Source organism: Rhincodon typus, chromosome 17 (genome assembly GCF_021869965.1).
Source record: "Rhincodon typus isolate 14 chromosome 17, sRhiTyp1.1, whole genome shotgun sequence".
Taxonomy (NCBI): Eukaryota; Metazoa; Chordata; class Chondrichthyes; order Orectolobiformes; family Rhincodontidae; genus Rhincodon; species Rhincodon typus.
In genome coordinates this window covers 2,293,861-2,320,203 of record NC_063348.1, presented here as the reverse complement: position 1 = coordinate 2,320,203, position 26,343 = coordinate 2,293,861, and the positions used below count along the sequence as shown (strand labels likewise).

The 26,343-nt window shown below is 40.9% G+C and overlaps 1 protein-coding gene across 1 annotated transcript in view; it reads left to right on the top strand.

Annotated features, from left to right (window-relative positions):
• Nucleotides 1-24,764, top strand: part of LOC125485264 (mucin-6-like) — a 369,065-nt gene extending 344,301 nt beyond the window's left edge. The window contains exon 18 of the mRNA XM_048607277.1: nucleotides 24,497-24,764. Within this exon, the coding sequence (XP_048463234.1) occupies nucleotides 24,497-24,764 (268 nt within the window). The remainder of the gene's footprint in view (nucleotides 1-24,496) is intronic.
• Nucleotides 24,765-26,343: the final 1,579 nt, after the last annotated feature.

The window sequence follows — 26,343 nt, the reverse complement described above, 5'->3', positions numbered from 1 at the left end:
CATTTCTACTTGAAGAGTTGTTATATATCGATTTTGCTACCAGTGGAAATGATTGAAGTACAGATCCATCTGAGAGAAATGTGGAGAAGCTTTTGCGGAAGAACTGAATAGATGATTAAGATAGTGAATTTTGATGAGGAAGGATTTAAGATGCCTGAGTGAAACATGGACTGGTTGGGCTGAATAGTCTGTTTCTAGGCAGTACAGCCTATGTAATAGATCTGAAAATGAATGGACTGAGGAAATCTGTGTGTAACTCCCTCTGTAGATCAGAAGAAGGTGTGACATTTTTTGAAGACATCGCAGTGACTTAATTTATTTCACAGTATTGTCCCCAAGTTGGAAAACCAGCAAATATTACACTGCAAAAGGCTCTGATTAGATTGAAGAACCCGGTGATTGAGAGAAACACAGTTAGCCTGTACTATCTGCTGGTTTTAAAATCATAGATCATAGAATCCCTACAGTGTGGAAACAGGCCCTTCGGCCCAACAAGTCTACACTGACCCTCAGAGCATCCCATCCAGACCCATCCCCCTATAACCCACCTAATCTACACATCGCTGAATACTATGGGCAATTTAACATAGCCAATCCACCTAACCTACACATCTTTGGACTGTGGGAGAAAACCAGAGCACCAAGAGGAAACCCATGCAGACACGGGGAGAATATGCAAACTCCACACAGTCACCCGAGAGTGGGATCGAACCCAGGTCCCTGGCGCTGTGAGGCAGCAGTGTTAACCACTGAGCAACCATGCCACTCAAAATTGATTAAAGACAATTGTGATCCCAGTAAAGAAATGCTAGGATTCAGAAAATGACACAGAAACTTCTAATTGTACTCAAGACCCCTCCCGACACCTTCTCATTCCAAATATCCATCCTCAGATTTCCCTCCACCAGAAATCTCTCTGGCAAGCCATGCACAAATTGGCCTCATTAAGTGTACAAACAAAAGGACCCGTAGACATAAACAAATTAGATTATTCCAAAAAATTTCTTACGTTCCATAGGATTTGGAATCACTGCTGATACATCTCTAGATCTCATTGCTAATGGTTTTAGTTCCAGGAATAATGCTTCAAAGTTTCTCACTTTCCAGTTCTATCAGATCTTCTTCAAATTATATCAGATAATAATCAATCAGCCATCTTAACTCTTTTCTCAACCAATGCTTCTAGACTTTGGTAACCTCTCAAAGCATAGCTACACTACAGATCCCATCTCATTACAGCCTGAATATTGCCTCCCTCCTATACTTCCACACTGTTGATCCACCCTCAGTAACAGTTGATCAATGTCCCTGGTAATATGACTTTCTGCAATATTTTTCTCATAAAACTTCTGTCTTACCTTAAACAACACCACAAGAGTCTGCCTTATATTTCTTCTAATTATATGTTCCATTACATTGTGACGTGACTACAGAGTCTTCCGTAGTACTTTATAAATTCTCTAACAACCTTGTGTTTAGCCAGCAGTTCATGCATTTGGTAAGTAATTATGCAGTATAATGGGATATGAATATGCAAATTATGATGTCTAACAATGTATCTGCCATAATCAGAGCAGGGAAGAGCATGAGAGAGCAGTCAAGTAAAACAGAGCATCCGCTAAGTGTGCAATTGCAGAACCACAAGAAGGGACAAACAGCCCAAGGCAAAATAGCCATAGATTGCTCACAAACCATGCTGAACTCAGTCAGACATATGACTCTCCTGGACAGAAGTTCACAGAACCTATCTCGCACAACTGTATATAAAATCCCCATGTCACCCGACAGTTGGGCTATCCCTGTGAGTAGATCAAAAACAAATGATAAAATCAATGGGCCAATAAAACTTGTATCATTATCAGTCTAAACTGATTAAGTGATCAAAACCAATCTAGAAGACCACACAGACCCTGTTTATTCTAAAACAATACCTACATATATGTATAATCTCCACGAGTTAGAAACAAACCCAGCTCTGGCTTGAAGTAAGTGAGTGAATCAGGATTCAACTTAATGTCTACAGCCTGTTCTAGATATCCACAATTTTCTGGGAAGAGAATTGCCTCAATCACAATATGCATTTATATCATGGGGATTAAAATTGTTTCTGACACACTGCCTATAAAAGACTAATGGCTGAATGTTACGATATTTTGGCTGAGTCCAAATTGTGTAGAGTTTTTTGGAGGATTTGTCACCATGTGACTGAGCAATTTCTCTTGCCAAACTCATAACATTAACTATCTAGTTCACTTCCACCACATCCATCACATCTGATTGAAGTTTTCTACACTCCCAGAAGTAACTTGTCAAGCAATAGATCCCATGGAATTTGCTATTGTGCCATCTTGAAAGGCTCCTGTGCATTCACATGAACACTGGCATTCTGAATATGCCCTGTTTGCTCAAGAACGTTTCGCGGAAGATTTCGTTAAAGAGAAAGATGGCACCACGATTCCTCACCATGAAACTGAAGATCCTGGCTTAGTAATTGGTCCAAAGGAGTGCCATTCTTTTTCCAGAGGACTGGCAGAAATGGAGTCTGGTAGCCTGTTCCAAAGACACCACGCAGGCTGTGCCGCAGCTGGTGGAATGGCTAACAGATAAGCTTTATTTAGGATATCTGGTTGGCATTGGACAAGTTAGACCAAAAGGTCTCTTTCTGTGCTGTATATCTCTATGACTCTATGACTACTGCTCTCTATTTTCTATTACTCAGCCAGTGTTGTGCCCATGTTGCTAATGTCCTTTTTATTCCATGAGCTGTAAGATTTATTTATTGCTTGAATATTTTTAAGGTGGAGATCAATAGTTGGTCAAGGAAATCAAATGCTATCAGGGCAATTGGAAATATTGAGTTCAGAATACAAAGAGATAAATATTTTATTGAATCATGGAGCTGGCTCAAGGGCCCAACTGGCTTATTTCCTCTCCTCATTAATATGTTTGTATAACAAACCACACATTAGTTTCTTCATTGTTAACTTCTTGAATATGCTTGAATTAATTTTGTGAATTATCAGGCGACTAATACTTTGTTATTACTGTTGTTACACCATTGATCAATCCATGGTATAATTCTCCACAGTAACCTGACTCTAGGGAAAGTGTCAAAATGGGTAAAAACAACAAAAGCTGGAGATAACAACAGGTCAGGCAGCATCCAGAAAGAGCAAGCTAATGTTTTGAGTCTAGATGACTCTTCATCAAAGCTGAAGTGAAGTGTTGAAGGGGCAGCATCTGCCCATCACTCATTTATCATCAGAGGATCCCGACTCTGACTGCCTTCAACAGGGCCTGGACTGGTATCAGAAGTGGCCTTTATTTACTGTGCCAGGATCCCCTGAGCAAAAGCTATCTCACTTGACTAAACTGAGGCCTGCTGATAATCATGGCAAGCTTCCTGGATTTGTGCCTGTGCAAAATGGCATGGCAAGACATTAAGAATATAAGGCAGCTTTCTCTGGCTGAGGGGGCAATTCACAAATACAAGGTAATGTAAGGCAGGTATACTGCGAGCATCCAGATAGGTTCAGAGTAAGCACTATGACAGCAAGCAAAGAGCCTGGGTAGAGGCTGGTTCAGTCCATGACCTACATCTATGTCCCTGACTACAAAGTATCCTTGCTGCAGCATTACAGTGATAGTTGCCGTTCAAGTCTGACTTGCAGTGCTGAAGTGCAGAAGTGCCCTGTGAGTGGATTGGAGATGTGCCATGTTAGATGCTGGCACATGTGGATGCCAACATGCATGGATGAGAGGTGTTTGCAGCTGGTGCTCATGGAGCATGCCTGAGATGTTGGTGCCAGGTGTCTAACAAGACAGTGTTTTGGAGCAAACAGCAAGTTGAACTCACCAAGAACTTGCAGGTTTGAATGGCAAGTTTGGCAAGATTGCAACCTGTTGCAAGTCGGACTGTACACAAGGTATTGAACAAGCAATAAGAAGAGTTATTTGGGAACTCACTGCTACCTATTGAGAATCTTGCCGCACTACTTGAGGAAAGTGTGCAATATGCAGTGGGTTGATCTCGACAGAACTTGCCAAATGTCTCACCTGATTGTACTATTCATCTCACCATAGCCCATGTCACTCAGAGCCTGATAAAATATCGCCCTTTGTTATGAACCAGTTAAGAGGAATGGTCTGATTCCTTTATTTTTCCCACTTCCCCACTGACTGCAACAAAATTTGAACTTAAAAGAGCAGTGATATTGCCAATTCTATACATGTTAGTCTGCAATTAGCTCAATATGAGAAATAATTGAGCCACATTCCTTTAATTAACAAATGTACAACTAGTTTGTCTCAAAAAATCTTTCATCAAAGATGCAAAGATTATTAACAAAAGATTTAAAATGTAAGCCTCTCTGAAAGTGTTCCAGACTCAGTGTTTTCATTCCAGCATGTGGAGGTGCTGGTGTTGGACTGGGGTGGACAAGATCAGAAATCACATGACACCACATTATAGTCTGACAGGTTTATTTGAAAACACAAGATTTTGGAGTGCAGCCCCTTGTCAAGTGAAGTGAGAAAGAAGCACACAGAACACAGAATTTATAAGTAAAAGATCAAAGAGTCACACAACTGATGAGGATGTATTAAACAAACCTAAGATGCTGTTAAATCTTTAATCAGTTAGAAGGTTTTCATTGATTAATACATATAGTAAATCCCCGAATTTCTTTCAAGTGACTGCCCTGAGAGAACTAAGGGTTTTATCAGTGTAAAGAAGAGGTGACATTTTAGGTCAGACAATGCATGTTAGGTGTGAAGCCCTGTTTAGAATCTGTTTGGGTTTTGGTTTGGAGTCAGACTGGTTTGATTTCTAAAGCAGCGATTTATAAAACACATTGACTGACTATCTATAAATTGTGTGCTTCTTGAACAAGATAGAATATAACTGCAAACACAAATTCCCCATAGATTCACTTATGTGTGTGTGTGTGTGAGACACGGGGTGGGGGAGAGAGAGGGAGAGCGAGTGTGTGTGCGTGAGATAGAGGGGGGTTACGGATGCTGCACTCTAGCTTCCACCCTAAATATTAAAACAGCCATCTCCTATGGACAAACCCTACGCATACACAGGAACTGTTTGAATGAGGAGGAACGTGACAGTCACCTGAAGGTGTTGAAGGATGCCCTCATAGGAACAGGATACGATGCTCAATTCATCGATTGCAAGTTCTGATGTGCCACAGTGAAAAACCACAATGACCTCCTCAGAAGACAGACAAGGGATACAACTATTAGGGTACCCTTCGTCGTCCAGTACATCCCAGGAGTGGAGAAACTACACTATGTTCTTCGCAGCCTTCAACACATTATCGATGATGATGAGCACCTCGCCAAGGTCTTCCCCATGCCTCCACTTCTCGCCTTCAAACAACCACCAGACCTTAAACAGACCTTTGTTTGCTGCAAACTATCCAGCCTTCAAGACAACATCTATCACAACACTATATAACCCTGCCATGGCAAACTCTGCAAGACGTTTCAGATCTTTGACGTGGACACTGCCATCGCATGTGGGAACACCACCCACCACGAGCACACCAGATACTCATGTGACTTAGCCAATGTTGTCTATCTCATATGCTGCAGGCAAGGATGCCCCGAGGCATGGTATATTGGCAAAATCATACAGACACTACAACAATGGATGAATGGACACCACACAACAATCGCCAGAGAGGGATGTTTCCTCCCAGTCCAGGAACACTTCGGCGGTCAAAGACATTTGGCCTCGGATTTTCAGGTAAATGTCCTCCAAAATGGACTACAGGATACACAGCAATGCAGAGTCACCGTGCAGAGGGTTTTGGCCAAACTCAGTACCCTTAAGGATGGCCTCAACCGGGACCTTGGGTTCATGGCACACTACCGGTGATCCCACCACACTATACACACACACACACACACACATATACATACACGAACACTCACTCACACAAACACACACACCCTGTCTGTCTCTCTCTCCCACACACACTATTTCTCTCCCACACACACACTATACACACATACACATACACACTCTCTCTCTCTCTTTCACTTCCCCCCGCAGACACACACACAATCTCTCCCCCAGCGCTCTCTCACACACACTCTCTCTCTTTCCCCCCTCACACACACACTCACTCTCTCTCTCACACACACACCCTGTCTCTCGCACACAGACAGACAGACACACACACACTCTCTCTCTCTCCCACTCATACTATTTCTCTCCCTCTCTCCCACACACACATACACACACTCTCTCTCTCCTACGCACATACTATTTCTCTCCCTCTCTCCCACACACACTCTCTCTCTCTCACTTCCCCCCCACACACACTGTCTCTCTCTCCCCCAACACACACTCTCTCTCTCTCCCCACACACACACTATTTTTCTCCCTCTCTCCCACACACACATGCACACACTCTCTCCCACACACACACTATTTCTTTCCCTGTCTCCCACACACACACATACACACACTCTCTCTCCCACACACACACTATTTCTTTCCCTCTCTCCCACACACACACTATTTCTCTCACTTCCCCCCCCCACACACTCTCTCTCTATCCTCCCACACACACACACACTCTCTCTCTCCCTCCCACCCTCTCTCACACGCAATCTCTTTCTTACCCCCCTCACACATACACACACACACTGTCACTCTCACACACACACAAACACACACACTCTCTCTCACTTTCCCCCCTCACACATACATACACAGTCTCTCTCTCTCTCCCACACGCACACACTCTTTCTCTCTCTCACCCCCACCACATAAACACGCACGCACGCACACAATCTTTCTTCCCCCTCCCCCTCAACACACACACGCTCTTTCTTTCTCTACATGGGGAGGCGATGGCCTAGTGGTATTATCACTGGACTATTAATCCAGAGACCCAGATAACATTCTGGAGACCCAGGTTCAAATCCCTCCATGGCAGATGGTGGAATTTGAACTCAATAAATATCTGGAACTAAGAATTGAATGACTGTGAATCCATTGTTGTTTGTCAGGGGAAACACCCATCTGGTTCACCAATGTCCTTTGGGGAAGGAAACTGCCATCCTATATGTGACTCCAGACCCACAGCAATGTGGTTGACTCTTAACTGCCCTGTGGGCAATAAATGCTGCATTAGCCAGCAACACCCTCATCCTGTGAATGATTAAAGGAAAAAAAAACTCTCCCTCACACACAATCTCTCTCTCACAGACACTCTCTCTTTTCTCACTCTCTTCCCTTCCCCCCCACCAACAAACACATACACATACGTGAATCTATCGGGTGAATTTGTATTTGCAGATATAATCTATTTTGTTCAAGAAGTACACCATTTATAGACAGTCAGTCAATGTGGTGTTTTATAAATTCCAACTTTAGAAATAAAACCAGTCTGACTCCAAACCAAAACACAAACAGATTCTGAACAAGGTCTCACACCGAACATGCATTGTCTGACCTAAAACATCACCTCTTCTTTACACTAATAAAACCTTTCGTTCTCTCAGGGCAGTGACTTGAAGCAAATTGGGGGATTTACATATACATATTAATCAATGAAAACCTTCTAACTGATTAAAGATTTAACAGCATCTTAGGTTTGTTTAATACATCCTCATCAGTTGTGTGACTCTTTGATCTTTTACTTATAAATTCTATGTTCTGTGTGCTTCTTTCTCAGTTAACCTGATGAAGGGGCTGCGCTCCAAAAGTTTGTGTTTTCAGATATACCTGTTGGACTATAACCTGGCATCGGTGTGATTTCTGACTTTGTTCCAGCAGCTCATTTTTTGCTAATGCGATATTGTTGCTGCTATAGCAACTGTCATTGGCTTTGTGAAATGTTTTCTTCTAAATGTTCTATGTATCCAGTCAGTGATAATACAAATTAAAATTTTGGATAAGACATTGTCATAACATTATTTTAAATAATGACTGTCCTCCATTAATAACATTTTAATATTTTTCTACAATCTTGGCTCATATTTACATGAACACATCAGCTCAACTTTTCATCGGTAGTCTCAATTCTAGGCAGTATTTTAAAATGTCACTCTCTGAATGTTATTTGAAAGGGTGGGAGGACACAAATGTGAATATGCAATTTCTCAGACAATGTGAAGAAGAAAACTATAGGGATCATGTTTATTTAAATAATTCTTTTTCAATAAGGGTTTCAGCTGCTGCTTGGCTGATAAGAAAATTTATTTTGCTGAGCAATTATTAAAAACATAATTCTAATGTGATCCTCATCTGGGCAAGTCATGATAGGAGCAGCAAATACAATAGGAAGTTCATATCATTTTGACTCATTGCTAATTATGACCTTTGGATTGTTACTTTATTAAAGCTGAAAATACTTTGTTGTTATTTTTTCAGAGTGCTTTGTAAATGGAAAGTATCTAAAGGTAATTTCAGCATGCAAACTGTTGAACATACTGCCTCATGAAAACACCCATTTCACTATAACCTAGTTGTTCTCTTTCCACAGATAGGTGAAAGTATTCAGCTGGAAGTTTATAACTGTACAAGGATCATTGGGACTTGTGTCTGCAAAGATCATCAATGCCTACTGACAAAAACAACTCTTATTAAAAGTTGTACTGAACCTGAACCAGATGAAAATTGTGTAAGTGATGTAATCTTAAAATGTGTACATCAGTTTTTCACTGAAAGATTCAAATTAAACTTCCTCCTAAGAAAAAGTCTCATACTGAATGCCTTTACACTACTATGCATTCTACATCAGTTCTCTTCCAAAAGCACATTTGACATAGAGCACTGTAATCTCTGCCACAGACGGGTCCCAAAACCACCTCAGCCAAAACAGGCATCAAATCCCACACTGTTTACAACAAACTGATTCAAACCAGCCATCCAATCAACCATTTTCCACAGGAGTGTGAGTACTGTAGCAACATAAACTTTTACATAAGTGTTGTAACTGGGAGCCCTGATAATTATGGTCAAGGCTCCAATTTCTTTCCATCATATGGTTGACCAGGAATCTGTCTCACTCCTCTATTTTTGGAACAATTTACAAATTGATACTCAACATGTTTGGCCATGTTATGAATTCACCCTCTTTGCCCATCAACCTCTAGAATGGGTCTTGAAAACAAAGATTCTGTCTCAGAGGAAGGAACACTATCATAAGACATCATGTTCTGCTTTGCTTACACATTATCATTTCTTGTGAGGCCTTTAGGTGGTGCTGTAATCATATTTTCCAAGTTAATCTGAGCATGTTGGGTGATCAGAGAAATAACAGCTTAGTGAGCAAGTGATACATAGTCACTACTTGTCCTATTTTAGCAAACTATAAACAAATATCCAACAATTAAATTGTCTAAAAAAATAGAATTTGTAGTGAAGGCTGAAGATTGTTGTGGTGGTTGAAGGTCAGTTACCTCAGGAGAGAAAACAGAGATAACATTTCTGGTCCAGCGACCCTTTTTCAGAACTGCAAGAGTTCCTCAGGGCAGTGTCCTGGGTTGAGCCATTTTAATCTGGTTCATCAATGAACTTCCATCCATTATAAGGTCAGAGTGAGAACGTTTGTCAATGATTGCACAATATTCAGTGCCATTCGCCACTATTCAGAAGTAGTCCTTGCCGAAATGTAGGAAGATCCAGCCTTGGCTAACAAGTGGCATCTGACACTCACACCTCACTAGCGCCAGGCAATGACCATCTCCAACAACAGGTCATATTGACTTCCACTGGCATCACCATATTGGGGGTTAGCATAGACCAGAAACTGAAATAGACTAGTCAAATAAGTACTGTGGCTACAAGAGCAGGTGAGAGGGTGGGAATTTTGCAGTGAGTAACATGCCTCCTGACTCCTCAAAACCTGTCCACCATTTATAAGGCATAAGTCAGGAGTGTGATGGAATACATGCTTTATGTTAAGGATGAATGGAGTTCCTCAAGAAGCTTGACACCATCAGGGACAAAGCAGCTTATTTGATTGACACTGCATCCACAAATATTCAGTCCCTTCCCTGCTGATGCTCAGCAGCAGGAATGTGTACTTTCCACAATATGCACTGCAGAAATTCACCAAGGTTCCTTAGGCAACACTTCCTTCTAGGAGAACAAGCACAGCAGATACATGGGAACACCATCACCCACTAATTCCCCTCCAAGTTACTCACGGTCGTGACTTGGAAATATATCACCCTTCCCTCAGTGACATTGGACCAATCTCCTGGAACTAACCCCCATGCCCCCGATCCCACTGTCTGCATACAGCAAGTAGACTACAGGGACTCAAGAAGACAACTTACCACCACCTTCTCAAGGGCAAATAAGGGTGGACAATGAATACTGGCCAGCAGTGATGCCCACATCCAACGAGTGAATTTTTAAGAAAAGGTTATGTGGCCCATCACGGATGTATCAAGCTAGTTTTTCAATTGGAAGTATGTCCTCTTCCCATTTTCTTGCTTTATCTCATCAGGTAAAGCATTTCAGATATGTGAACAATACTACTTAAATGTCATGTTTATCTCAGGCTAAATAGAGTAGACAATAGCAAGAATGCAGGCTACTTAAAACTTCAGAAATCTCCACTGAGGCAGTTCATGGAGGTAAAACAAACTGATTTTCTTCTGTTTGTTTGCAGATACCACTGGGATATGATGCAAATGGATGCTGCAAAAGATACCACTGCAAGCGTACGTTTTTTTATTTATTAAATGAATTTTCACCTGTTACTTGTATCTTCATACAAATCAGGAAATCTAACCAGTAAGTTAATTTAAATCAGATTGAGGAGAAATTGTAGAAGTCAAATAAAGTATCATGTTCCTGACCTTAATAGAATTACTGGGAAATATTTTTGCCTAAATTAGCAGTTTCACCCTATTGAAATTATACTTGACTATATCTCAAATTCTAAAAAAAAAGAGTGCAGAGTAAGGACTAGAGTGCACACTGACTATTTTATTCAGCCACACTTTCCCTATGTTTGTATATTTGTAAAATGCAGATTTGACAAGCAGGTCAAACCCTACACCTAATTGTTAATATCTGACCGATAAATGCAAAAAATAAAAATCGATCACTGGTCCTTGATTAAATGAACTTTCAGCTTTACTTCTTTGCTTCTCACAATAAAGCCACCAGTTATTAAAACTACTTGCTTCGTGATGCCCCCAGCAACTAATTCCACATCCCTCCTAGAATGATATCCTTCACCCTGGTCATTGTGTAGAGTTCGATGAATTTTGATCACTTAGACTCACTTCCTGGGTTGTAGGGCTGTTTCATTACTTAAGGGAAAAATTCTGCTACGTCCAGTTCACACCCCCAGTGTTTAAAATTCTATCCAAAACCTCACATAACTTTTTATATTTTATTCATTCACAGGATATGGGAATTGTTCTCTCAGCCAGCATTTGCTGCCCTTGAGAAGGTGGAGTAGGTAAACCCACTGTATTAGTAGGAAGGGAATTTCAGGATTTTGACACAAGCAACAGTAAAGGAATAATAATATAGTTTCAAGACGAGATGATGTTAGCTTGGAGGGGAACTTGCAGTTGATGGTATTCCCATGCATCCACTGCCCTTGCTTTTTTAGGTGGTAAACACTATAGGTTTGAAAGAGGTTATCAAATGATATTTGGTGCGTTGATGCGGTGCAACTTGTATATGGTACACATTGCTACCATTGTAGATAAGGGCATGAATAATTCATGTGATGAATAGGGTGCCAGTCAAATGAGTTGCTTTGACTTGGATGGTGTCAAGCTTCTTGATTGTTGTTGGATCTGGTACACATCCAGACAAGAGGAGAGTATTCCATCACACTCATTGTAAATGGTGTGGACAGATTTTGGGGAGTCAGGAGGTGATTACTCGCCACAGAATTCCAGCCTATACTTAACATAAAATGCTAACAAACAAATTCATGAGAAGTATTCATTCTTAAGCATGTACATTTTTAGATATTTTAATTAGTATCTGAATGTCATTAAAACATTCGTCAAGGGATTGATATTACAATTTTCTGAATGCAATTTCTGTTCACAGCTATGTGTACAGTTGCTACAAACACAGTTACATTGAGGAAGAATGACTGCAAAGTCAACGTTGTTCTCAATCGTTGCAAAGGGCGTTGTAGTTCTGAAACCACGTAAGAAATTTCTGCTTGCTATCTATTCTCATTAAAGTAAATAAAACAACGTTAGAATATATAACGTGGAGAATTCCCTGCTCAAATGGTGCAACTTCAACAGAGGTTTGGTGGAAATCTTGCTTACATATGCAAACAGTTGGAAAATTAAAGGGAATATTGGACTGGAGTGATGTCCATTTAAGCAATGTCCATCAATGACTCTGGAGCTCTGCGTAGTCTTTTCCTCAGTATTTGCTGGGAAGGTCATGTTAGAATACTTTTGTTCTATATATAGTCTGGTGAATTCTACTCATTTGAAAATCACTAATGCGTTTATTTACATTTTTTGTATTCATTTGTTGAAAGGGATGTTGCTGGCTGACCAGCACTTATTGCCCATCCCTAGCTGTCCTTGAACTGACCGGCTTGCTAGGTCATTTCAGAGGGCAGTTGAGAGTCAGCCACATTGCTATGGGTCTGGAGTCATACATAGGCCAGAACAGATGAAGATGGCAGATTACCTTCGTTGAAGAACATTAGTGAACCAGATAAGTTTTCTGACAATCAGCAATGGTTTCATGGACATCAGTTTCCAGAAATTTTTTTAATTGAATTCAGATTCCACCATCTGCTGTGGCTGGATTTGAACCCGGGTCCCTAGAACATTAGCTGAGTTTCTGAATTAATAGTCGACTGATAGCCACTAGACCATCACCTCCCTGAAAGCAAAGTAATAGACAGACACATCCAGTGCTTTGAGTGCCTCATTGCAGAGGGCTTCTGGCCTGTAATTATGTGATAATATCCTACTACTTGACTTCATTGCATATTGAGCCCTTATATGGACAGCACTCAAAAGATGATAATACAATATTCCTTTAATTTTCCAAAGATAGCTCTCATATGCTGTCTGGTAAAACATATAATCATTGTGTAACAGCAAAATTAGTTATACAGAATTTACAATACAGAAGTCTAAGATTCCATATATTGTTTTGACAGCTCTTCCGGAATTTGTTTTGATACAACCTTCTGGAGGCATGACGTTAGTGTGTAGATTGTTTAACTGGTATTCCAAAGTTCCTTAATAATCTGGGTGTCTTCTTTTGTGTTCACTGCGTGCTCTTGGTATAATGTACACTTTCCTTAGCTGGTTTCTATTCTTACTCAGTATTGCCTCATTTGGAATCAGGACTTCATTTGTCCTGGAATCTCTGTGCACTTTGGAAATCTCTGAGTGTAAGCTTGTTCCCAACATGGTATGATTCTGACCTTTCGTCTAACGTGTAGTTTAGATAGTTCTCACATATGTAGTAGTAATGCACTAACTTCATTTTCCATTGTTGTCAAGAAGGCCATATCCCACAACTTGTAGTATTTGGAGAGGTGGCAAAATCATTCTCACTTGTCTTCTGAGCATGATCTCTGCTGAATATGCCAAATTCCCAAGGTGTAGCACTGAGGTGTAATATGGCAACATGAAAATATTCTTTTAATGTCGTACACTTCACTTCAGTGACTTAACAGCACAAACTGTGAAACCATTGATCTAGAATGATGTGGTGAAGGTGTCTCATTTGGCACACATATCTTTGCAAAGTCTGACCGTAATTTGCAGCCCATTGTCAGCAGTGATTTTTTCACGTGCACCAAACAGAGTGCATATTGCACTCAATGTATCTGCTATTGTTACAGTTGAAATGTTCTTTACCTATCTGACAAATGGAAATGGGAAATAATTGGTGAGTAAAATGATATCATTACCATTCAGTAATGGATTGGTGATGATTTTGGACCAAGGGGCTTACAGAATCTCATATGAATGTCAAGGTTCTCTACGTTTCCATTGCCCTGCCATGCCTCACTAACTTTTCAATTTCACCATTAATCCCTGGCCAGTTGTTTATATCATATGCTAGGTATGACATCTGCTCTATGCCCACATATCCTTGGTGTGGTTGTGACATTATATGCTGATAATGAGCTTCGGGTGCAAGTACTTATTTTCCTTTCACAATAGAGCCTCTCGAGATATTGAGCTGATCTCTGTAAGGCCAAAGGCATCTGACCTCTTCATTTGTGTCAGGCCACCCTTTAATAATGATTTGCCACAATGCCTTCAATTGCAGATTGTAGCTGTATCTGACTGAACATGGTTACATTTATACTGACCAAAATAAAATATACTGATGCACTGCTTCCACTCAATGTGCATACTGTCGATTTGTAGATCTAGTGGAACATTTACATCTTTATTCAATCTTGGCAGTCTGCTCAATGTATCCAAAGTGATCACATTGGCGCCAGGTTTGTAGCAGACGTCAATGTCATATCCCTGTAATTTAAACAGAACTTGCTGTAGTCTAAGGGATGCAATTATCAGTGGTTTGAGCTAGATCATTTCCAATTGTGTGTGATTGTTTCCACGGTGAATTGCTGATCAAATAGGCACATATGGAATCTTATGGTACTGAATACTATAGCAAGTGTTTCCCATTTCATGTTGGAATAATTGGATTGCAATTATGGCAAAACGTTTGGATCCAAATGCAATTGGTTTTCCATCTTGCATGTTGCAGATTCCTTTCCCTTTTTGAAGCCTGACTTCCAGGATTGTATTCTGCCTTAGATTGTGCGACTGCAGGGTACAGTTTTCCACTTACAGCACTTGCTTGAGATATTCAAACATAGATTGATGGTCCAAAAAACCAAAAGAACTGTAGATGCTGGAAATCTGAAACAAAAATAGAAATTGCTGAAAAATTGCTGGGTTGTGTGTGGTGGCAGCCCGTGTAATGACAAGGCCTGGTGTGTGTAGTCTACTTCATTCGCTGCTCACAACGTGGTCTCCTCTACATTGGGAAAATGAAGCACAGTCTGGGTGACCACTTTGCAGAACACCTATGTTCTCTCCGCAAAAAAGACACTGAGCTTCCAGTTGCATGCCATTTCAACACACCACCATGTTCCCTGGCCAACATCTCTGTCTCATAGAACATAGAACTTAGAACATAGAACATTACAGCGCAGTACAGGCCCTTCGGCCCTCGATGTTGTGCCGACCTGTGAAACCAATCTGAAGCCCATCTAACCTAAACTATTCCATTATCATCCATATGTTTATCCAATGACCATTTAAATGCCCTTAAAGTTGGCGAGTCTACTACTTTTGCAGGCAGGGCATTCCACGCCCTTACTACTCTCTGAGTAAAGAACCTACCTCTGACATCTGTCCTATATCTATCACCCCTCATGAGGAAAAAGGCTCCCACTGTCCACCCTATCTAATCCTCTGATCATCTTGTATGTCTCTATTAAGTCACCTCTTAACCTTCTTCTCTCTAATGAAAATAGCCTCAAGTCCCTCAGCCTTTCCTCATAAGACCTTCCCTCCATACCAGGCAACATCCTGGTAAATCTCCTCTGCACCCTTTTCAATGCTTCCACATCCTTCCTATAATGCGGTGATCAGAACTGTACGCAATACTCCAAGTGCGGCCACACCAGAGTTTTGTACAGCTGCAACATGACCTCATGGCTCCGAAACTCAATCCCTCTACCAATAAAACCTAACACACCGTACGCCTTCTTAACAACGTTATCAACCTGGGTGGCAACTTTCAGTGATCTATGCACATGGACACCGAGATCTCTCTGCTCATCCACACTACCAAGAATCTTACCATTAGCCCAGTACTCTGTATTCCTGTTACTCCTTCCAAAGTGAATCACCTCACACTTTTCCACATTAAACTCCATTTGCCACCTCTCAGCCCAGCTCTGCAGCTTATCTATGTCCCTCTGTAACCTACAACATCCTTCCGCACTATCCACAACTCCACCGACTTTGGTGTCATCAGCAAATTTACTAACCCATCCTTCTACGCCCTCATCCAGGCCATTTATAAAAATGACAAACAGCAGTGGCCCCAAAACAGATCCTTGAGCTACACCACTAGTAACTGAACTCCAGGATGAACATTTCCCATCAACCACCACCCTCTGTCTTCTTACAGCTAGCCAATTTCTGATCCAAACCGCTAAATCACCCTCAATCCCATGCCTCCGTATTTTCTGCAATAGCCTACCATGGGGAACCTTATCAAACGCTTTACTGAAATCCATATACACCACATCAACTGCTTTACCCTCATCCACCTGTTTGGTCACCTTCTCAAAGAACTCAATAAGGTTTGTCAGGCACGACCTACCCTTCACAAAACCATGTCGACTATCCCTGATCAAATTATTCCTTTCTAGATGATTATAAATCCTATCTCTTATAATCCTTTCCAACACTTTACTCACAACTGAAGTAAGGCTCACTGGTCTATAATTACCAGGGTTGTCTCTACTCCCCTTCTTGAACAAGGGGACAACATTTGCTATCCTCCAGTCTTCTGTCTCCAGTCTCAGGCTTGCTGCAGTGCTCCAGTGCTCCAGTGAAGCTCAGTGAAAGCTAGAAGAACAGCACTTCATTTTCCACTTGGGAACCCAGCAGTCTTCTGGACTTAATATCGAGTTCAATTCAACATTGAATTTTAGGGCTTGAGCACCTTTCCTCCTGCTTTTCTCCACTCTCAGGTCTTGGCATTACTCAGGCTATTACCACACACCACCCATTGTCAGCCACTAATACCCACCATTAGCCACCCATTCATAATACCCACCCATTCATTCTCCCAGACTGGCAGTTAACTACTCCTTCATCTGTCCAACTGATTTTCTCTCTCTTTGGGCTCCATCTCCACCCATCGTTTACTCTCCACTTCCCCCCACCCAAATATTCTGTATAGATTGATGGTCCTCCTGCTGTGTAAATGGTACATCCTTGTTTGTGAGCTCACTCAATGCTGATGTTTTGTCAGAAAAGTTTGAAATGTATCGTGCCAAGAAATTGAAGAGTCGAAAGCATCTCTGTCTTCTTTGTTTTGTGATATAGGTATTTGTCCTTCATCTTTGACTTTGCCTGGGTTTGGACAGATTTCACAACCTGAACATACAGAACCAAAATAATTAATCTGATTTATATTTAACTGGCTCTTCTTAATGTCGATAATGAGCCCTTCACAGTGAGTTACTGCCATCACCAAGTGACAGATCTAATCATGCTCTTCTTTACTTTTTTCCCCATTACAGCAATATTGTTAGCAATGCACATTCATTGCCCTTGTTACAGCATCTACTAACAAATTAAACTATTGATTCCTCTAGCTTTTGTCTGTTGGACATCAAGTCTATGTGATGAATTCTAAAGATGATTCCTCCATGCTATTGCTTCATTCCATCCAAATTGATATTAGTTCTCACAACTGTACTGATCACATTCTTTATTAACACAGCAACTCCATCTCCTCTTCGTTTTCTCCTATCCTTCAGAAATGTCAAATATCATTGAACATTTAGGACAGGATGGTCACTTTACAACCATGTTTCTCAATTTGTCATATCATATGCATATTCACCTCTATTTGTGCCATCAGTTCATTCATCTGTTACAAGTATTGTATGTATTCAGATAGAAAACCTTTAATTCTTTTTATTTAAAAATCATAGTTCCCTTCACTGATTCATTCATGTTTGTACATTTTGTTCCTGTTACACTCCGATTAACATTACCCTATTGTTGCCCTGCCTTGTCTTTTCTCTTTAACTTTCCGGATTTCTCTTCACATCGACCCTCATTGAAGCATAGAATCGTAGAATACAGAAGAGGCCCTTCAACCCATTGACTCTGCACTGCCAAAAATACACTACTCCCTATGCTCGTCCCACTTTCCCACAGTAGGCCCGTAGTCTTGAATCTTACGATACTTCAAGTGCTCATACAAGTACTTTTTTAAAGGCTATAAGATTTCCTGCCTCAACTACCCACCCAGGCAGTGCATTACAGACCCCCACCACACTCTGTGTGAAAAGGTTTCTAGAGCCATAGGATCCCTACAGTGTGGAAGCAGGCCATTTGGCTCATTTAGTCCATACCACTCCTCCATCCAGACCCATTCCCACCCCTAATAACCCTGCATTTCCCGTGTGTAATCCACCGAGCCTGCACAACCCTGGACACTGCGGGCAATTTAGCATGGCCAATCCACCTAAACCGCACATCTTTCGTTTGTAGGAGGAAACTGGAGCACCCGGAGGAAATCCACACATGGAGAATGTGCAAAGGCAGTTAAACCCAGGTCCCTAGTGGTATGCCATGGAGAGCCATGGTGCCGCCCCTCAAATCTACTGTAGACCTCCAAGCTTTCACTTTAAAATGATGCTCCCTTGTTACTCAACTAAAAACTAAGGAGAACAGTTGCTTTTAATTTGCCCTGCCCATGCCGCTCGTAGTCTTATACTCTTCTATCAGGTCCCCCTCAACTTTCTCTGGTGAAAAGAAAACAACCTGAGCTTATCCAGCCTCTCTCCACAGCTCAAATGCTCCATCCCAGACAACATCCTGGTGACTCTTCTCTGCGCCCTATCCAGTGCAAACACATCCTTCCATAGTGTAGTGACCAGAACTGCACACAGTACTCCAGCTGTGTCCCAACTAAAGTTCTGTACAGCTCCAGTATAACCCCTTGATCTTATAATCTATGTCATAACTGATAAAAGCAAGTGTTCTGCATGCCTACTTAACTACCCTATTAACCTGTCCTACCACCTTCTGCGGACCTGTGGATGAAATGACTCCACAGAGACCAGTATCCCATCACGAAGTTACCCTTTATTTCCAGTTGGCTAACTTCATTTCAATGGACAAGCACCCCAAGATCCCTCTGTTTCTCTGAGCTTCCCAGTGTCCAGCCATTCATTGAGTACTCTGTTGTCTTGTTCCTTCTTCCAAAGTGCATGACCTCACATTTATCAAGGGTGGGAGGGTCTTGAGAGGGCCAGTGCAGACTCTGGACCAAATGGCCTCTTTTCACACTGTAGGGATTCTACGATTCTCTAGAACCTCCCTTTGTACCTGTTATAGTTCTTTCTTGTCATTTTTATCCTTCTTCAGAAGGGTCCCAACCAGAAGCGTCAACTTTCCAGCTCCTCTGATGCTGTCTGGCCTGCTGTGTTCCCCCAGCTCCACACTGTGTTATCTCTAATTGAGTGCATCCACTGTTTAATTATTAACATTTATAACCATTGGATAATCTGAATCTGAAAATACTCACCGAAAAGGGCAATACAGATGGAACACAGTTCAGCGCTTTTGGGCCCAAAATTTTGAAGTAGAACAGCTTTTTAGAATTATTTTTTCCTTTCTGATTTATTTTACTCTTTAAGAATTGTTTGTTTAATCTTAGCAGAAAAACAATATATGTCAAGGAGAAATTTTGAATGTATAAATTTTCAGTTTGAAATGACGGACATTTCTATTTTGAATTGACAGCTATAATGGAGTAACGGGTTGGATTGAAACACATTGTGGCTGCTGTGTGCCAAAGAAATTCAAGAAGCTGACTGCAAAGGCCACCTGTAAAAATGGCCGAATCATACTTCTGAAATATCTCCTTTTCCAAGAATGTGAATGCAATTATGATGTCTGTAAATATAACCAATAGAAGAAGAAACTACTTGGTGCAAACTAGAATAAATGAGATACACTCTACCGAAGAAGTACAAATCCAGAACTACTCATCATCATTATTAACGTGTGACCATAATTGCACTTTTTAATCAAGAGAAGAAAATCATAATTGTGTTTAAAATAAATTTTATGACGACGAAATGCTCACCATTTTTGACTCTACTTGCTTTAGCTTCTTTTAAAGCACATACATCCTATTTATGAAAGTTAATCCTGTACTGTCTACAATAAATAATAAATGCTGAATTAAATGTTTTGAATAATTGTGTTTTTTTTTCTTCATTTTCTAATGTTGTTTAATTTGAAATTTCTATTGATAAAAGCATGCTATTGAATGTAGAAAAGAGAATCCATAAATATAATTATAGCTTCTGTAGTTGAGTCAGTGCCAGCTATATGTCTTATCATGTTTACAGGGTCTATCTTGCTTTGGTCACCCAAGTAACTGCTTCAAGGCGCTTCCATAAAATTCCTTATTTACAGCAGAATAGATGTACATATTATCAAACACCCAGGCTGACGCTGTTTCCGTCTAGCTGTCTACATATTCATGTGATGCTGATATTATCATTACATTATTATCCTTAAACATTCTGCTGATGTCGTATTACTCTACATGAGGCCCCCAGTTATGGCCTGTATAGAATTTGTTAATCACCAAGTGCTAGAGTTAGCTTTAGGAGGAAAGAAGGAAAAAATGTCCAGTGAGTCCATGTGATTGCAAATCAATGTACCTGTACAATCTCCTGCCAAATCATCCACAGGAAGATCACACTCAATTTACAAATGATCATTTTGGAACAACCAGTTGATATCAATTACTTTATTTGTATTTAAATTTGCAAAATGTTCACTTAATAGGATAACTGAACTCACCTAAAAGATCCCAGAAATCATCTTACTTTAGAGCTAACAGGACATATGAGAGATAGTAGGAACTGCAGATGCTGGAAAATCTGAGATAACAAGGTGTAGAGCTGGATGAATACAGCAGGCCAAGCAGCATCATAGGAGCAGGAAGGCTATCAGAGATAGTAGGAACTGCAGATGCTGGAAAATCTGAGATAACAAGGTGTAGAGCTGGATGAACACAGCAGGCCAAGCAGCATCATAGGAGCAGGAAGGCTATCAGAGATAATAGGAACTGCAGATGCTGGAACATCTGAGATAACAAGGTGTGGACCTGGATGAACACAGCAGATCAGAGATAGTAGGAACTGCAGATGCTGGAAAATCTGAGATAACAAGGTATAGAGCTGGATGAACACAGCAGTTCAGAGATAGTAGGACAAATGAGATTAGTAGGATGACATACTTGGCAGAAAAGGGGACCCAACACATCTCAGAAAGAACCTGATAAAATAACAGTGTGCACATTTTCACTGTGTCTGGGTGGGTTTCCACCCACAGTCCAACGGTATGCAGGTTAGGTGGCGTGGCCATGTTAAATTGCCCATAGTGTCCAGAGATGTTTAGGTTAGGTGGATTAGCCATGGGAAATGCTGGCCTACAGGAATAGGGTAGGGGGGGTTGGTGTACACTTGAAGGGCCAAATGGACTGCTTCCACACTGTAGGCTTCTATGACCCAATCTGTAAAATGTGTCACATGGAGTGACGGCCTACAATCAGGGGTATTCCTCAGAGCTGTACAATATAAGACCATAAGATGTAAGTGAGAGAAGTAAGCTATTCAGCTCATCAAGTCCTCTCTACCATTCAATGAGATCATGACTGATTTGGAATCCTCAATTCCACTTTCCTGTCTTTTCCCCGTAACTCTTGATACGCATGCTGATTAAAAATCTGTTTATCTCAGCCTTGAATATACTTAACGACTCAACCTCTACAGTCCTCTGCAGTAAAGAATTCCACAGATTCATTCCCTCTTAGAGAGGAAATTCATCCTCAGCTGTCTTAAATAAGTGACCCCCATTATTCTGAGATTACGGGAAGCAACTCCTCAACATCTACACTGTCGAGGTTCCATCCCCCCAAGATTCTTAATAAAATCTGAAAGAACTGCAGATGCTATAAATCAGGAACAAAAACAGAAGTTGCTGGAAAAGCTCAGCAGGTCTGGCAGCATCTTGAAGAAAAAATCAGAGTGAACTTTTTGGGTCCAGTGACCCTTCCTCAGAACAGAGTTTGGACCCAAAACATTAACTCTGATTTTTTCTTCACAGATGCCGCCAGACCTGCTGAGCTTTTCCAGCAACTTCTGTCTTTTTTTCCCCCAGATTCTTGTATGTTTCAGTAAGGTTGCCTGACCAACCTACTCAACATCTCCTCATAAAACAATCCCTCCATTCCTGGGATCAGCCTAGTGAAATTTCTCTGAAGTCACCAATGCTAGTATATCTTTCCTTAGATAAGGAGACCGAAAATGTTTGCAGTATTCCAGCTGTAGTCTGACCAGTGCCTTGTATAGTTTCAGCAAAATCTCACTAGTTTTATAGTGTGTTCCCTCGAAATAAAAGCCAACATTCCATTTGTCTTCCTTTTCGCCTGCTGAAGATGGATGCCACCTTTTTGTGATTTACGCATGAAGACTCCCAAAACTTTATTTAAATAATATCCTTTATTCCCGCAAAGTGCATAATCTCACATTTTTGCATATTATATTTCATCTGCCAAGTTTTAGCCCAATCACTTAATTTATCTATACCCCCCGTGACTCTGTGTCATTCTGACCTTTCATCTTCCCATCTAATCTTTGTGGCATCCATAAACTTGGCTGTGGTATATTCACTCTCATCCAAGTCATTAACATATATTGTAAATAACTGTGGCTCTAGCACTGATCCCTTTGGCAATCATGACAAATTGCCAACCAAAATGCCCCCATTATCGCAACTCAGTCTTCTTTTTGTTAGTCAGTTTGAGAGTGAGAAACTTGAGTCAGAAACATCCGATTCCAAGTATGACGTGTTAGAATAGATTGGACTTGTACTCAGTGAGTTTAGAAAAATGAGAAAAGACTAAGATTTTTAGAAGAATTAACAGGGGAGAAGGTTTAACAACAGAGAAGACCCCTTTCGTTTTCAAAGGATCAGGCCAAATTCCCCCGACTCAGACCTCATTGCATTTTAGAGGAGTAGGAAACCATAGCTTGGAATGGGGAACCCTTTGAGAAGTAACTTCAAAAGGTCTTGTTCTTGCCTATTCCAACTCATACCAACTCATGCCCCCTGCAACATGGCCCCTTATAGTGCATAGGACAATTCATGCCAACAGATAGCCTTCTATTCCCAGTGTGTTCTTTGTGACTATATGGATTATTGGTTCTGGACAATGATATGTGGAGCTGCTCAAAAAGGAAAAGCTATTATTCATAGATCTTCCTTTGTGGGAAAAAAAGTGCTGTTCTAACAACTCTATAAAAGTGTTAATTAAATAAATAACATAAGTATCAATGACAGAGAGGCCGCAAATGCTTCACACATATTAATTTTGTACAAAGAAACACTTAGACCTGAAGTTTTGAAATAGCAGAGGGGTCCTTGGGCTTAGCCAAAATGGTGCAGGAGGTCTGAATCCACAAGTCCCATTCCCAACACCATCATCCAGTGCTGGATGGTCACACTGTTTGGTATATAGTATTAAAAATGTTGTGTGATGTATAAACAATTTAGCGTTAACTCAGCCAGTAGGCATGAAAGTCTTTTCCTGTGCTTAGAAGTGATTTATTTGCAATAAATAGCAGTTTCTTATTAAATATAGGCTCTTTGTCAATGTTTTCTGTTAATCTGAGTCCATCCGATTGCGAGGTTTGGGACTTTGAGTAATTAGATTAAAACTTTAACATATAGGATGTCCTGGAGAGTATTGGGGATCTGATAACAGCAGAATTTCCCAGGTGGAGCTTGACACCTGTCCAGACTAATTATGTTCTTCCTTCAATGTGATGACCGGAATTGGACATAAAACTCCAGCTGTGGCCTAAAGAGTGCTTTATATAGTTCCTGCATTTTATAGGTTATAAAGGTCCCTGCTTTTATATTTAATACTTCACCCAATGAAAGAAAGCCAACCCCCCATTTGTTTCCTACCTCCTTAACTATCTGTCCTGCCACCTTCAAGGAGGCGTTGCCATATATTCCAAAGCCTCTTATTTCCTCAAGTCTTCTCAATAACCCCTCATTTAATGTGAATTCCCTTCCTTTGTCTTTCTCCTCAAATGTAGAAGCTCACATTCTCGGATTGGATTTGATTTGCTACTTTTCCGCCAAGTTCACAAAACCATTGATGTCTTCCTGCATTCAACAGCAAATTCAATTATTTGGCCAATTTTTGTCTCATCTGCAACTTTCTCAATCATTTTGAAATCTATATCATTAATATATACCACAAATAACAAGGAAAGCAAAACTGATGAGCCCTGTGGAATGCCGCTGGAAACCATTTTCCATTTGCTAAAACATCTGTTAATTACCTTTGATTCAGAGATAGTAGGAACTGCCGATGCTGGACAATCTGAGATAACAAGGTGTAGAGCTGGATAAACACAGCAGGCCAAGCAGCATCAGAGGAGCAGGAAGGCTGACGTTTTGGGCCTAGACCCTTCTTCATAAATCTTCTAAGGATGACTACCCTGAAGAAGTTACCATCCCCATTTCTGAAGAAGGGTCTAGGCCTGAAACGTCAGCCTTCCTGCTCCTCTGATGCTGCTTGGCCTGCTGTGTTCATCCAGCTCTACACTTTATTATCCCTTTTAATTACCTTTGTTTACTGAGACAATGTTTGATCTAAGTCATCACATTTCTCTGTATCCCACAGGCTTTGTTTTCTCTACAGTTCCACAAGCAAGATCAGTGTTGTTTTCTTCTTGGATTCCAATCGGTTAAGACTCCATATCTACACAAATGGGAAGCTTGTTTGTGTCGAGATGAAGAATGGTGACAATGAAGATGGAGAAAAGGATGGGAGCGATGACACATCCCTGCTGGCCCCTGTCCTGACCTCAAAGGATTCTGTCATTTTACCATTGGTGCGGACCATCTTGCCATGGAAGAGACAGAGGATGCTGATGAATTTCACTGGATAACTGGCCTTTGACAGGGACTTCCACAGCACTTCCTGACTTACTGCAGTATGTAGATGACAACATCACCTCTAATTTACCAGAAGAGAATTTTAACACCTTCGAGGAAGCATACTGGTCTCAGCCTCAACCTCAAGAAAACTCAAACCCTTTACCAATCCATCCCAGGTCAAGTTCTACTCCATCCCTCCATTAAGAGCAGTGGTGAAATCCTCTGAAACATGGAATATTTCCCTAACCTGGAAAGATACCATTCATCAAAGGCTGATATCGAAGCGAGGATTCAATATCACATTCAATCTGTGAGTGCCATCTCCAGTCCCTGAAGGAAAAGAGTCTCCTATGGCTGAGGGTCCAGAACCGAAACGTCAGCTTTCCTGCTCCTCTGATGCTGCTTGGCATGCTGTATTCATCCAGCTCTGCACCTTAATATCTCTATCTTCTATGACTCTGACATCTGTGCTGATTCTACGGATAAGGCAATCATCATTCTGATTCTTCTATATGGCTCTGAAACTTTTAAGTTCCCCCTTGAGAAGTACATCAATGCTGTTTGAGATGGTTTCTCTGAATCAGCTGGGAGGACAGGCGTACTAACATCAGTGTCCTTGAGGGAGCCAATAGCACAAGCATCGAGGCCATGGTCATCCAAAACCAACTTCATTGGGCTGGCCAGGTACTTTGGATGCCTGAGTTCCAACTGCTAAAGCAAATCTTCTTCGGCCAGCTGAAGGAAGGCGCTCAAATGATAGGGGTACAAAGGAAACGCTTCAATAGGAGGACAAACAAAGTATTTCAAAGACTCCCTGGAGCTTTCCCTCAAGAATGCAACATGGATGTCAACATGTGGGAGACTGCAGGAGCAAGATTTCCCTGACTGGGGACGAAGTCTCAGGAGGCAGACAGGATACAGGCACATAGTGGATTTTTATTCAAGCAAAAACCAGTTAGTGCAGGGAGAGGGCCAAAGGATCTTCCCCGAAACTGGCTTCGATGTGAGGATGCAGTTATCCCCTTAATCTTCAACTCAGATTGGAAGAGGGATCAATGACACACTCTAATTTTTAAAGTAAAAAGCAGTATTTTTATGCACTTTGTATTAGAATAATCATACACAATATGGTTACCGTACCCTCCCCTTCCCGTCTGTGGGACCAATCCTGTAAAACACCTGATGAATCATGGACATTCGTATTGACAAATCTAGGTTCTTAGTTTTTTTATGGTGTTTAACAATTATTGTAATTTCTGGGCCTTGGGATCTTTCTGTGTTGCATTCCAAAGTTACTGGCTGTCGTCGTTTTGGTCATGCCCCTCATTGTTCATCTCTGAGATCTGTTTAAATTCTATTGTTCATTGTACTGGCTATCTCTTATCAACTTCCATTACCCCTTTTTATATAAAAAGTTGAATCTGTTATAAAAACTTGTAATATTAATAATAATTATAATCTTTATAATTGTTTTCTATTGTTAACATTTTTGGCTAATCAGACAAGATACACCATGCATCTCTTTAATGTTTTCCCTTAGAGCATTTATCTCAGTGACTATTTAAAGAATCTTTAACTCAAACTTATTAA